The sequence below is a fragment of the Pygocentrus nattereri genome, chromosome 12 (genome assembly GCF_015220715.1).
Source record: "Pygocentrus nattereri isolate fPygNat1 chromosome 12, fPygNat1.pri, whole genome shotgun sequence".
Classification (NCBI taxonomy): domain Eukaryota; kingdom Metazoa; phylum Chordata; class Actinopteri; order Characiformes; family Serrasalmidae; genus Pygocentrus; species Pygocentrus nattereri.
In genome coordinates, this window is record NC_051222.1 from 21,985,481 (window position 1) to 21,999,825 (window position 14,345).

Here is a 14,345-nt window from a genome sequence, read left to right on the forward strand (position 1 = left end):
CAGGAGAGTGTAACAAAATCCTGATAGTTCATGTTGAGTCTAAATAATCAGCTTAAGCAGCTTGGTTTAGGGAAGCAGTTATAGCACTACACAACTAATCTTAGCACATCAAGAGATGACAATATTGGATCATGGATATTGGATTGAAATCCATTCTTTCAGCCCCGATGCACAGACAACATTAATCCTACAATGGCACACTTTCACTGTGGAGATGAGGTGAGTCAGTCTCATTGGTTGCATGCGCTGCACAAGAGTATGGAAGTATTATAATTACTTCACAATTAAAGGATTCGCCAACAGCTAACACATTCACTGACATGTTTTCCAATGGTTTGCAGTGATGTACTCTTATTTAACACATTATAAGGGGCGGAAAACCATTATACTTGTAATTCTATGTTGATTTACAAGGTTTTTAATTATTTACAAACTACTAATTTAACACAGCTGCTCTTAATCATGCCTTCAGGAGAATCATAGGGATATTATTAACGGTAGTATAATAGGGATATTATAACTAGCGCTGAAATAAACCTATTCTGGTTAATCACTAGTAAACAATGAGGGACTGGTGAAGAATTTATTTCACCTTGTATGATGCGTTAATTTACATTTTAAAAATAAAAAAAGGAAAATTTGTGTTTTTGGGCCGTAGTGTATGTTGGGTATGAGGGAGGAATCTGGAAGAGAATGATGGCCTTGTATTCAAAAGCATTTCCTGGCTGATTTCATGATCGTAGTTCTGTTTATGACTATATTGTTGTCTGAATATCATGTCTGAATGGATGATAATAAAATGTTAAATGTCTCTAACAGGTAACCATAGTAACATGTTCAGTGGATTCATCTCTCACTGGGTATTTTGGAAAAGGCTCTTTAAAGGGCTGGCAGAATATGACATGAAGTCCAACACAAAAGCTGAGCGAAGGCTTTGCAATTACCTGTAAACATCTGACTTTCTGTTTTTAATTACGTGACTCGGATTGAGGTATATAAAAATGACGTCTTTATTTTTGTCATTTACATTTTACAAATGACCATCAATCAGAAAAAAAATAAGCAATATAACATTTACCTACATGATATGACTTTACAGAATGTAAAAGAAACATCTTTTTAAAAGATAAAGCTGTTACGTTGCAATAATTCTTTTGTTTAATTTTTTATCAAATGACACGCAGTGAAAACTGAAACATTTATAGTCTGTTTCTGCCATTATGTGAGCCCAGGAAGAGTCACAATCTTAAATGCCTTACTTATACTGGTGATCTCAGGCTGCCAGAACCACTAACCAATGTAACATGGTTATCTGGAATCTTATCATAAAGAAATAATGGCTGAAATGTGATGTTATGCAGCTTTAAGTTGAGTTAAACGGACTTCCTCCAAGACCTGGTCGAGGAGCTTGTCAATGACCTCGCTGTTGAAGTCCACCTGCTGCAGGTTGAGAGCAGGAATGAAGGAGACCAGCAGGTGGCCCACCTTGAATCGCAGATTCTTCAGCTTGCGCCTCTCTTCTCCAACAGCTATGTCTTCTCTCCCTCTTCCATCTGTCTCTTTTTTCAGCTTCTCCAGTTCACACTTCAGCTGGTCACACAGGGTTGAGAGTCTAGCTTTCTCTTCCTTCTCCTCCTCTTGCTAATAATAGTGCACATTATTATGATGACATGAGATAATGTGACTCAAAAATATAAAATGAATAGTTAAAATAACAGATGCTCACCTTGGACCAGTTGCACTAGCAATTCAGTTTAAACAATGATTGGTAAGCCTATATGCATCTACTCAGCTTTACAGACTCAATATAGTTTGTGCGGGGCAACATTTCAATGTTTTCAATCAATGTTTAAAACTTACCTTACGTTAAAACTAGCCTAAGTTTGAATGTCCATATAACTGATGCGGTTCCACAGCTATAACTGACATTTAGCTAAACAGTTTGTGATTCTCCTAAAATTTTACTTGCAAAAAAGATAAGTGGTATCAGCAAATTTAAGTACAATGTGCGACTGTATTGAGATCTGTACTAAAATTCAAGTGGAGACACAAGATTACTGAGGTCTTACTGCTCAGGGTAAATTTCTGAGCAGCACGGAAACTTAAGATAAAGTCTTTTTTGTCTTTCCTTCTGATGTCATTGTTGTTTAGAAGAAACTACAGAGACATTCAAAATATTTTTTTAGTGTTCTTCCTTCTGGGTCAATTTTAATTTTCCCTAACCCTTAATCTTCATCAATTTATAAAATTGTAAAATTTTGTGCCAAGTAAAAAACAGTTGTTTGCATTTGGGTGGTCAGTTGTGAATTTATCATGTGACTAATGTGTATATTCACTGGGATGGACCACGTTGCACCCTTTAATGAAGACTTTGCCACTAAAGATATGACGTCAGAGAATATACTGTGATATGTAAACACTTTATAGAACACTGAACTTTCATGAGTTTAGCAACTATATTATGACTTTGGCCATTCAAGTGCAATTTCCTTGTGGTAAACGTAGGACCTTCTGAACGGATCATGAGTTGAACGTGCAGAGGAAGTTTGTTGGGAGTGCTTTTTACTCGTACCCTGCTCAGAAGCTGACTCCTCTCATCCTCCAGGGCAGAACAGTGGTCCCGGAGTACCTCCAGCTCCTCCCTGCATGCGTCCCTCTCCTCCACAGCCTCCCTCATCATTTCCATCAGCTCATCCTGCTGATGCTTCAGACTCCACAGCTCCTCTTCAGCATTGTGTGCCTCAGCTTCCCAGTCCTGTTTACAGTCTGATTCCGCTATGCCCTCTGGAGTTGAATGGTAACTTGTTTCTGTGGTGGTTGAAGTCTCTGTGCCATGCCATTCCTCTTCATCCACCTCAACAGGCTCCTGATAAGCTTCAAAACTCTCTATAATTTGGCTCTCCATTTTGCTCATTTGTTCATCTGAATGCACATTTCTCTCTCTACTTTTCACTTTCTTCAATTCGGTTTCCTCTTTTTTAATTACAGGACTGAAATTTGCATGAACAGAGGTGCCAGCCCCGTGTGGTGGGACATTAGGTAAAGGTGCACAAGAAATGATGCACTCTGCTGTGGGTATCTCTCCACTAGAAGAGCATTTTCGTTTTATCCTTTAACAGATGGAGAAAAGAAAGCCAACACAGATGCTCCACAATTACTTGTTAGGCAATTAGCGACGTTTTATGTAAAGTGGCATAAGTATGTATGAGTGCTTATCATGACAGAATCACCTTTTTAGTGTATCAGAGGTCGCAGTGAGATTGATCAGAGGCAGTGGTGCTCTCTGAGCTAGAGATGAACTGGTTTCTGAAGGCAAAAAAAGAAAAACATCAATGAAGCATCCAAAAATAACTGTTCAAAGCCAAATAAATGCAAAGATTAACTTTGTACAAAGCTGGGTACAAATTAGGAATTTTGTTTTCAAAACCAGTTCTGATATTGAAATCCTAATGGATTACACTGGTCTGATATTTCCACTATGAAGAGTACAAAGCTTTAAAAAGACTTTTAATTGAGGCACTTCACTTATGACAAGCACATACAAGTGAGTTACCATGCTCAAACATGAATAAATACACAGCTAACAACATGACATCACACAATATACTGTAAGCATGTGCAATATCAGGCTAGATTTGCTACAGGATCAGGTTAATTCTTTTTTGTATTAAATTATTTTTGACATCTAGTGGCTCAACTCTGCTATTGCAACGACTGACTTTTTCTTCAGTCTAGTAAAAGTCATTGGAAGTAGAGCCACAAGCTCAACATGATGCCACTAGTGTTTGTGGAACAGAAAAGGAAAGAATAAAACAACTTTCACAGGGTATCCAAATGCATAACTTGGAAAAAGCCTAGCAAATCGCCAGTGTTCATTTGGCCTTGCTGAGTAAGGCATTTTCTGCCAGTTATATTTCAGACTGCATGCAACTCTCCACAGTGCAGGTAGAGCAATTTAAACTGGCTGCAATCAAATAGTGCTCAGTACAATACAAACCTATGCAAGCATTCGTAGTAGGTGAGAGAGCACTGAGGCTGTTTCCACTATCAGTGGACCAACCAGAGTGATTTTGTTGGCGGAGCATAGTATTCTTTGGCTGTCTGGTTGGCAGAGGAGATATCGGGCTTGAAGTCTCTAATCCCTGGAGACATATGGGTGAAAACAGTATAAGAGTGTGTTTCCACTTAACATTATATATAATACGGAGGAATGACTTCTTAGATATTATCAAAGCTTTTTCTAGAAGTGACAACTAAATAAGCTCTTACCTCTGGCACGTTCTCCTCCTGTAGACTCTTACTATTCCTTTTCCTGTTAAGAACCAGAACGTACTGAATAACAATATCAGAATGATAAAATTACCCATATGGAAAAAAACTCAATTTTAAATATATTTGGAATATTTCAAATACATTGCAATGCATCCCAAACCCAAAAATGCATTTCAGGATATATTGCTATATTGGTCTAAAATAATTTAAAATGCATTTAAAATGTATGTACATGAATAAAATAAATGCGTATAAATGTTTTTATCAAATACATGATACTTATCTAGGGTGCTTTACTTTTTGGATGCCTTTTGAAATTAATTTGTATTCCAGTATCTTAATTTTAAACATCCTGGCAAAAGCAAGTGTTCTGGGTGTTGATACACTGTGAAAATACAGTTATGATTTGATATCCTATTTATTTAAAATGATTTTTTGTATGAGTGCTCTTTTGTATGAGTGCTCTTATTGCAAAAAATATACCTGATCTCTCTCTCTCTCTCTCTATATATATATATATTCCCCTCCATATGGGTAACAATATGTACTGTATGTGGAGGAGCCTCTTACTGGCGTTTGAAGGGTTTGGGGTATGACTTCTGCTCTTCTTCCTGATCCTCCAGTTCCTCTTCCACCATACAGCTCCTGATTGGGATCCAATGAGAGAAACAAATGGTTACTTTTGCAGTGCAGCTAAACAACAGAAGCCCAACTGTCCTCATTTGCAGTCTGTTGGAATGACTGAATGTATTATATGAAGACTATAGAGAATTAGAAAGAACTTTTGTTTTTAAGCAATTGATGAATTAACTTTTTTTCCATAATCAACATGATGGATTCTGACATGTGATCCTGAAATTGACTTAAAGGCCATTGAGTATAGCTAGTATGTAACTCACGCTATGAGCGTACATAAGACTATTATGTCTTGCAAATGTGCTTTTTCCATTTGTCTTAAGCAGGCATAAAAACAGCTTTTCCCCACTACTAAAAATGTTCATCCCAGTAGTGTGTTTTTGCCTGTTAAACACAAACACATTAGAATAAATACTTTTGAAAAGAGTGATTGTTATGTTAGTTAGAAGAATACTGTGAGAAGAACATAAGTTTATTGATGCACTCAAGCCATTGCATGTGTTTGTTAAACCCCATCATTGGCACACCTGATGTTATTTAATGAGCTAAACTAGGAAATGGATGGTATTGCACATGTTTGAAGCTCAAAGACAAAATCACAATGTATTCTTTAGTTGTTTAGTTGTCTAATGTTCATTTTTTTTATTTAAATAAATGCTTACAAACCAGATAAACAGCTTTTCTAAGACTAAGAAGAGTTTGAAGTGGTGGTTAAAAAGTTGATTGATTGCTTAAGTTTATATCAGGTCAATGGGCATTAATCAGGGTTTTTTGGAAATCATTAACTGTAAGGAGTAATGAGTTAAAATTATGATTTTAGGATATGATCTGGATATTATGCAGAGAATTTGTATACTCTTATAATTATATTAAGTAATTATTAATTATTCTGTGACAGCTGATTGAAAATTATTATTTAAATATGATATGTGTATCATTAACATTTTATGCGTAACACGGAGCTATGACAGAATTCCAGAAGCTTGTGGATAGAAGATAAATAAGGTTTAATGATAAACCGGTCAACCAAATCCAACAAGGGGCAAAACACCAAGAGCAATCAGAGTTCAAGCAAGGGGTCAAAACCAATATCCAAAAAAACAGCAAAGGTACAAAAACAGAAGGCAAAAAGACATAGTCAAATACAGAAGCAAAGAGGGTCATAAACGTGGTCAATCCAATAAACATACAAGCAAACACTTAGTAATGTCGGTGAAACAATACCTCGCAAAGACTAGGGCTTTTGTACTCTCAGCTATTACGATTCACAGTTGAAGATAAAAGTCAGGTGATAGGAGCGCATGTTGATGTCCGAGGTCACATGATCTCCCAGCGTATTCTGGGAGTTGGAGTCCGAATGCGGACTCACATGCATGACAATGAATTAAGCTTTAATCACTTTTAACTTAAGGCTGAATAGAATGATATTTTAGTAATATGCCTTTTCTTTCATTGTATTTGATTAATTGTTTAAAGGGTATTCTGAGCACTCTTAGGGTCATTCTGATATTTTTGTGGAAGTTCCAGACATCTCAATTCCTCATTCGATACAAATTTATATCTAGGTTTTATGATGATGAATTGCAAGTATGTTACATAACATTTTACAGTATAATACTCGATATTATTTAATTTTTACTTATAATGGATGGTTATTAATTTTATTATATAATTTGAATATAATTTGTCATTAAATATAATCACATCAATCAATCATGTGGGTGCATAACTAAAGTTATGAAAAAAATGAAAATGTATAGCAATAAAACAATATGATTAAAGGAGAAGATAATGGATAAGAGGTAATACATATTATTAAGTATTTATATGGATTAAGTATTTTTTGTGGAAAGCACCAGGTCTGTGTAGAAACTTCTTGAAAGTTCCAGCAGAGGCCTAAAAGAACTCTTTTGAACTTCTAAGTAAACATTTTAACTTCCAAAGCACAGGTAGGCCAGGTTGGGTATGTGGTTATATAAAGTGTTTTTTTCCTGTTAGCAGTGCTAAGGTATGATAAAGACAACTTCATCACCACTGTGTTAATGAGGCTGAATTGAATTGGGTGATAAATAAAGTGATAAATCTTTCAATTAGTCATGGCCAAAATAGGTTATCTAACTTCAAAGAGAGAAAGGCGATTACTTCATCCCTGAACAGCTGTACAAAAATCACAATTCTGTATGTTGTTTTTTGGCAGTGGGGTCTGGAGGTTTTCTTTGAGATAGAATACATTATTGAATGTAAGTGATCTGTTTGCCCGGCATGAGTGGTCGGGGTCACTCAGCCATGACAGTGAAGTGTTCAGAACTGTGTCCATCTGATATCTGATTCTGCTGTCTGTTAGCATTTCATTCGGCATGTAAGCGTAACATTCGGTTCGCTCTACATATGGCAATTGGTTCCAACCTAGTCCTTATTAGAGTGCTTGAAAAAGCGCTCTATTGTTATCTCTCATACTTCTTCTTATTCTTCTTCCACACTTTTCTGCGATTAATACAGCCCGAACCGATTAATGTTCAAACTGCGTTTTGAAGGTCTCGGCGCTGTGACTTGTTTGGAGTCAATCAGATTGGAAGTTTTTAATAAAATTCACTTTAAAAATTAAAAACCTCCCATAAGAATGAACGGCGGAATGCTCAGAACTTCAGATTCTAACTGACATCGATGATGTCACAGCAGGCCACTCAGTCTCAGTCTCAGCTGATCACGCAGAGAATCTGCTTTAAAATCCTTCAACTTTCACCTAGAAACTCCATTTCAGTTTTAAATGGTAGAGAAACTTGGCCTTTCTGAAACCTCAAAATATCTCAGAATTTTATCGATTAGCTTTAGAGTTATGAGCATTTGTTTGGCACTAGGCACAGAAAACTGCCCCATTCACTCCCATGTAAATTTCTCAAAATCAGAATCTGCTTATTTCAAGATTTTCTCTGTGTTTAACTTGACATAACTCAGACATTTTCTTCTCAAAACACACAACATTACACCAAAATAATCCTCAAGGGGTCTTATCTCACACCATCTACAACAGTTAAGACTTTTTATTCAGAGGGTGCAAATCGGACTCAAACAAGGCTTCTCCACTAAGAGCTGCATAATAACAGAGTGACAGTTCATTTGAATGACCCCCCCAAACACATACATCTCTCCCTCTCACATACACCACACAGACACAGACAGACACACACACACACACACACACACACACACACACACACACACACACACAAGGACATGTTGTTCACCTACACAGAAACACACAGAAACACACACACACTTACAGCTCTTTTTAAGCACTCTTGCAGTTCCTTCAGGAAATGCACATCTAGTTCAATACTGATTCCACCCAACCAAATAATACCCACAGTAATTACATGTGGCCATACTAAGCTCAGGCCAGTGTATAATGTGTCTTCTATAAAAACATGAACCAACAATTTAACTCCAAAAGTCAAAAGGGCATTGGCTAGCCAATTTCATGAAAACTTATTATGAACTGCAGCCCTGCTTGGTCTAAATGGCTGCAATTTTATCTCCTGTGTAGTCTAGGAAACACTCATTTGATGGAGCAATCCAAAGTCTTCATGAACGACCCAGAGAGACATGATGATGTGAATGCAATGCACTAGCCAGCAGCAGAAGCCAGCCCTAATATCATAACACAACATAAATCCAGAGTCCTTGCTCCTCCTTGACGAGTTTCAAAGCTTCTCTGAAATGGTGGAAACATGGCATGAATCCAGCCAAGCGCTGTTCTCCTTTCCATCTCCAGGACTAGCACAAACAGGAGACAATGCAACTTGCTAAATTAGCCCTGCTTCAGAGATTCTTGGTCTGATAAATATCTACCTCATCCAAAACACCCTTTTCCCCTCCCACACTCACACACCACCTCTCCCTCCACAAATGTTTTACGGGTGTCACCTGAATTGCGGGTCATGGTTCATGTTGCAGAACCATTTCTCGGGAAGACGGCTGCAGTCAAAGCCATCTGGAAGTCTTCTCCACTTCAGGCAGCTGTCACACTGGACCCAGACCTGATCTGGAACTTTCCTTCACACATGTAGATAGTTTAATACAAAATCAGTAAAGTGTAGACATGAGAAGAAAGAATAAGTTATATGCTACTACTGCAGCATTCTCTCTTGACAAACAAAAACACAGCTCCAAACAAATTTGGATTAATACTAAATTGAACAGGCCTGCAAAAAGTGTAGTAAAAAGTGAAAGAAGCAATTAAAATATGTAGTGGTGCAGCACTCACACTGTGTCCTCTATTGGAACAGTACATTTTGGATCCTCCTTCTTGCGTTTGTAGCGAATCTCATTCCAGTACTCTTCCAGTTTGATACTGAGGTTATGCATAGTTTTTCTAAACACAAATAAAAACCTATAATTCTAATCATTAATACACTTGCCATACATTATAAACATATAGTTGTATAACTTTATGCTTCAAAATTAATAGCCCTATATCTAAGGCCTTTCCCAGTCTCAGATTAAGTCTTAGACTAAACAGGATTTTTAATAGAGACAAAAAATCAGTGTTGGAAAAACACTCTTATGTGGCTTAAGTTTTTACCTGTATTTATCTGTGTCATCAAAGTCCTGTTTATTATGTGTTGGTTGGAGAAAATTACATTCGATCACACCAATGACCCCAACACCCTTTCTCTCTGTCTGTCTCATTAAGAGGAAAAGTTAGTGCAAAAGAATGTCAGTAAAATGATTCAGTACATGAATGAAAAAAAAATTCACGGAACATATTTTACCTTGCGTTGGCAGCTAACTCTTTCATAAGCTTTGATGAGTCTGTTTTTGTGATACATCATGATTCCATGATGCTCCCTGCTTTTAGTATTGAACCCGAAGGTGATGCGAATGCGTTTGGTCTGTAAGCACAGTCAAGAATTTCCACAGAAAGAGTGAAAGAGCAGCCCTTATATATTTGAGCTATGGAAATGTATGTGTCAAAATACATTTGTGGCTGAACGCATTAACAGTATTCACTAGTCAGTAGCATTCTTGGTATTCTGTTAACATCACTGTAAAACTTAAATCATAATGCATTATGCATCACAGTGAATTTTTTTGAGTGAAACACTGTATCAGGGAGGGTATCTGAGCTAGCTGAGCACTTCACTACTTGATAAATGGGGATAGTGGCAATAGGAGATAACGTGATACTATTGGTTAATGTTATTTTTCCCCGCCTGCTGGTGCATGGTGATGTAATCAAAACTCACAAGACATTTTTGAGGTGGGCAAAAGTCGAAAAACTCAGTATGGTATGACAACTTGGGTTTAATATGACCAGGGACAACTAACCAACTGACCACCAAGGGGAAAAAAAAGTCCATTTCGATTCCAGTTGACTTCAAGGATACTAGAAATGAAGGTCTGTAATTGTCATTGGCAATGTGAGCCAGACTCTTGGAGATAAGCTGGGTTTTCACTCTCTGTCCTCTAATGTTAATCTGCATACGTGGCTTCAGGTACAGAATGCTACAGTATGCCTGCAGATAAAAATTCAAGAAACACAATTTTCCAGTTTTTAATAAAGTAAAATTTTTCCAGTTTTTTAATTTAGTACAATTTTATAACATGCTCTGAAACAAAGCTGTTCCATCATTCAGCCTGAGAGCAGGTTATGGAATGTGCACTTACTCTTAGCGAATATCTGCTCTCCGGTATTGTGGCCCAGCTTTCCCTGGTCTTCTCAGTGGCGTTCGCTCGGATTTGAATGTCATATTTATCTGTGTCAAAATCAAATTCTGTTTCGCCACTTGTTGTCCTACAAGAGAGAAAGTGTACTATATATGCCTAGTGATGATCAATAAGACGCAAACTGATCTGTCTGTAATTTGATCGATTCATTCATTCACTCATTCAGCCGTTCATATTTACTATAGATTGATCAGAGATGTGTGCACAATTGCCACATGCATCTCACGTGCGCAGATTCCAGATAATGATGCGTGTGCCGGTGGGCCCAACAGCGCTGACAGCGCGCAACTCTGAGAAAAGCTCCTTCTCTGTGCTGAACAGGGAATAAGCGAGGATGGCAGCGAAGCTGGCTGCATCTTCCACTCTGGGGACATCAAATGTCAAGGAACAAGTCCATTAAATAATGGATAATGAATGATCTAATATTACTCAAGTGGCACTTAAAAATACTTTTGAGTTTTTTATTAGTATAACATGGACTTTATAGTCTTAGCACCGGAGAAGCAACACTAACATAACAATGGAAGTTTATACCCCATCAAACAGCATCATGCAAACACCATGTTTCATTACAGATGGAGCTAATTATGTGATACTTTAAGAATGCAGTTTGCACAATGCTAACTGAAGTGAGTATAGGCTTTCATTACTTGTTAGATACATTCAACTCGTAAATCCAGTGCACAACTAAAGAAGCAAACTCTGGATTAGATTTTCGCTGTTATACATTTAAATAGCACTTGTGTAACTTAAAGACAAAGTAATGCACTGATCTCTTTACTTATCTATGACAAACAATCCTCACCTGTTATTCAGGTTGCTGAGAGTGTTTGGAGGAAAGCAATAACTTTCCAGTTCTGTATACATGGCCTAACAGGTGTCCACAATTGGCTAACACTGACTAAGGCACCATAAACCAAGCCAGTGTATCCCAATCCCACAGAAATGCATATTTTAAATGTCATCTAACAAACATGATTCAGCTCATCAGCTCATAAACAGACTGCTTGATGAGCTGATTTGGGTGGATCCCCAGGAGCAAAATTCTTCAAACCCAATGACAGCAGGGCCAGTCATGTTCTCTTGGACTGCTGCTCATGGATGATATTGCTGGGGATTGAACATAATTTCTGTCAATATGAAATAAAACAACTCCTATGACAGCAGATAAAATATTAGGACAGTTGATGTGTTACCTTTATTCCCTATTCAACAACGTTAGAATTTGTACTGAAGTTGCTGGGGAGGATACTGGTTTTGTTCATCCCGTCTGAAGGTGACCATGGGTACCATAATTTGTTGGGCTTTAATGGCCTGCAGGTAAGACTGGGACAGCAGGCCTATACTCATGCTGTTTCTGGTCTTGGTGAAGACAATGGCATCTGTCCCCAGACGCATGGAACCTGATTTAAAGCCATTACCATAAATGCCTACTGGAACATGCTCTCTCACAGATTTCTTGTCACTGAAGCCAAAGCTGAAGGAATATTAAAGACATTGTTTTATTCCTTTTAAATCACACGTTTCATTATTTTGCTCAAACATTTGATCTGCATGGCCATAATCGCTGCAGTACAATTCACACTCCACTGCATTATAGAAGTTTTTAAATATTTCAATGTTCTTTAAATTTTAAACAATGTTATTGACTTTTGTACATCTTTATATATATTTATAAAAATACATCAGTAAAAACATTGTCCCATAGGGAACCAAAAAGTGTTCCATGGCCATTTTCCTTCTTGACACCTCTATTTATAAGAGTACAGTGTTATCATGATTAAAATGTGATAACCTGATACGTCAGTGTATGTGTACAACCTAAGCATCTTATGCAGTTTGGCTCTGTTCATGCCTGCCCCATTATCCATGAATGAAAGGCAGTCCAGCCCTTTGATGCGCGTCCAGTCTATCCAGAACTGTTTGGCACGGACATCTGGGTCATAAGCATTGTCTGCAATATGTGTGTAAATCACCAGAGACACAGGAATTTACTGAAGGAAGCAAATGTTGGAAAAGGAAACATATGTACTGGAACAAGTGAAGTTACAAACGTGAAACAAAATGTTATGCCTCATCTCTGTTTCATTTACAACCATATTTCTGGTGCATACCTCATCTTCTCAATTTGGTTTCATTCAAGAGCTGATGAAAGAGGGATTATCAACTCACCAACAAGCTCCGCAATGGCGCCGAAGGGCCAGGTATGGCTAGTGGAATTGGTGTGAAGAAATTTCGGATTGAGCTGTAGGAGAGCACAGTTAGAGAGAACATGACAGATGGTATTAGCTCTGGCACCCCCCTGCGACCCTGAGGGAGAAGCGGCTTAGAAAATGGATGGATGGATGGATGGATGGACAGATGGATAACATCAAAAAGGGTTCTGCTATTGCTACAAGCTTGACACCGTAACAACAGAAGAACCTTTTGGTGCTATATAGAAACAAACTTCTATATAGACCCATACACAACACAATATCCATAAATCAATCTGAAGAATCACTTTACCATGGAAAGGACCATTTACGCGTTCTATACAGAATTCATGGTTCTAAATAGAACCACTGCCTCAGCTAAAGAACCCTTGAAGAATCAGCTTTTTTAAATTGTGTCAGTAACATTACCAATAAAATAATCAACAATTTGATGGACTTGTTTTGAGAAAAGGATGGTATGATTTAAGACTGACACTGTAAGCTAGCTAACCTAATTTAGGTAACGTTAAGACTTAAAAAAAAACACAAACTTTACATTAATAAATAAAAGCCTGTGACATAACCTGGATGGCTTCAACAATATGTTTAAACCAAAAACTCTTCATCTAAGTGTAAATGATAAATTGTACTGTCAAATTAACCAAATAAATGTAACGTTAATCACAGCAGGACGACGTGTTAACTGTAATAGCCAGCTTAAGTTAGCTAACACTAGCTAGGCACGTTAACCTACGCAAGTCGTCAGGCTGTTCGTCCCTGAATCCTGCACTTACTTAGCGGAGCAAGAGGCAAAGACGAGGTAAAACAAGACACACGATAATGAGAAACACATATACGGTACTCACTGAGCTCAGGGGGATCCCTCGTTGTTTGCGAGCGGTCATTTTCACAGACAAACTAACAGCCCATGTTAACGCGAAGCTGCTGTTTGGGCAGTTTTAACGGTTCCACTCACTGCGTTCCAAGCTCGCGCTCCCGACGTGCACGCGCGCGCTATGACCGACCGAGCCTCTTCAGACACGCTGCTGTTGTGCGCAGCTGTGGGCGGTCAGCTCCACAGGCACACAGCCCGGCAAAACTCTGAGGACACATTTGTCTTCGTTTGAAATGTGAGTGTTCTCGCTGTTCTCTCCATTTGTGTTTATACCTTTTGTCCTGTACTAGTACCTTAGCACATACTGAGACATATTTACAGTGGAGACGGTAAAAGGGGACATACAATGTTGTGGCTCCCAAGGTGGTTTGATTTTTTTTGAAAGGGCAAAATTGTTCTAACATTTAGGTTGCCAGCCCCTGGGATATCCAGAAGCCCAGGCCAAAACGCTCTTAATAACTTCATCGTGAATAGGCGGGGTCATAGATACACTTAAATGCAGCGTTGGGTCCAGCCATTAGTTACAATGAGACACACACACACACACACACATACATACACATTCACAGAACCAAACAGCTGCCAAAGAGTGAAAATAGATGCCTTCTGTCAACCTTGAA

General features: G+C 38.0%; 1 protein-coding gene across 2 annotated transcripts; it reads right to left on the minus strand.

The window, feature by feature from the left end:
• Positions 1 to 996: 996 nt before the first annotated feature.
• morc3b (MORC family CW-type zinc finger 3b) lies at positions 997 to 14,071 on the minus strand. 2 transcript variants are annotated; one of them, XM_017699011.2, is made up of 17 exons: positions 13,697 to 14,071; positions 12,808 to 12,880; positions 12,457 to 12,589; positions 11,888 to 12,112; positions 10,862 to 10,999; positions 10,576 to 10,702; positions 10,296 to 10,424; positions 9,681 to 9,800; positions 9,491 to 9,588; positions 9,173 to 9,280; positions 8,833 to 8,961; positions 4,843 to 4,917; positions 4,270 to 4,312; positions 3,998 to 4,142; positions 3,231 to 3,306; positions 2,573 to 3,110; positions 997 to 1,641 (listed from the first exon to the last, which is right to left on the minus strand). In XM_017699011.2, exons 1-17 carry the CDS (start codon positions 13,733 to 13,735, stop codon positions 1,354 to 1,356), a joined length of 2,484 nt encoding a protein of 827 aa, XP_017554500.1. In that variant the 5' UTR covers positions 13,736 to 14,071; the 3' UTR covers positions 997 to 1,353. The 2 variants fall into 2 exon arrangements, with proteins under 2 accessions (XP_017554500.1, XP_017554501.1); XM_017699012.2 differs by lacking the exon at positions 10,296 to 10,424.
• Positions 14,072 to 14,345: the final 274 nt, after the last annotated feature.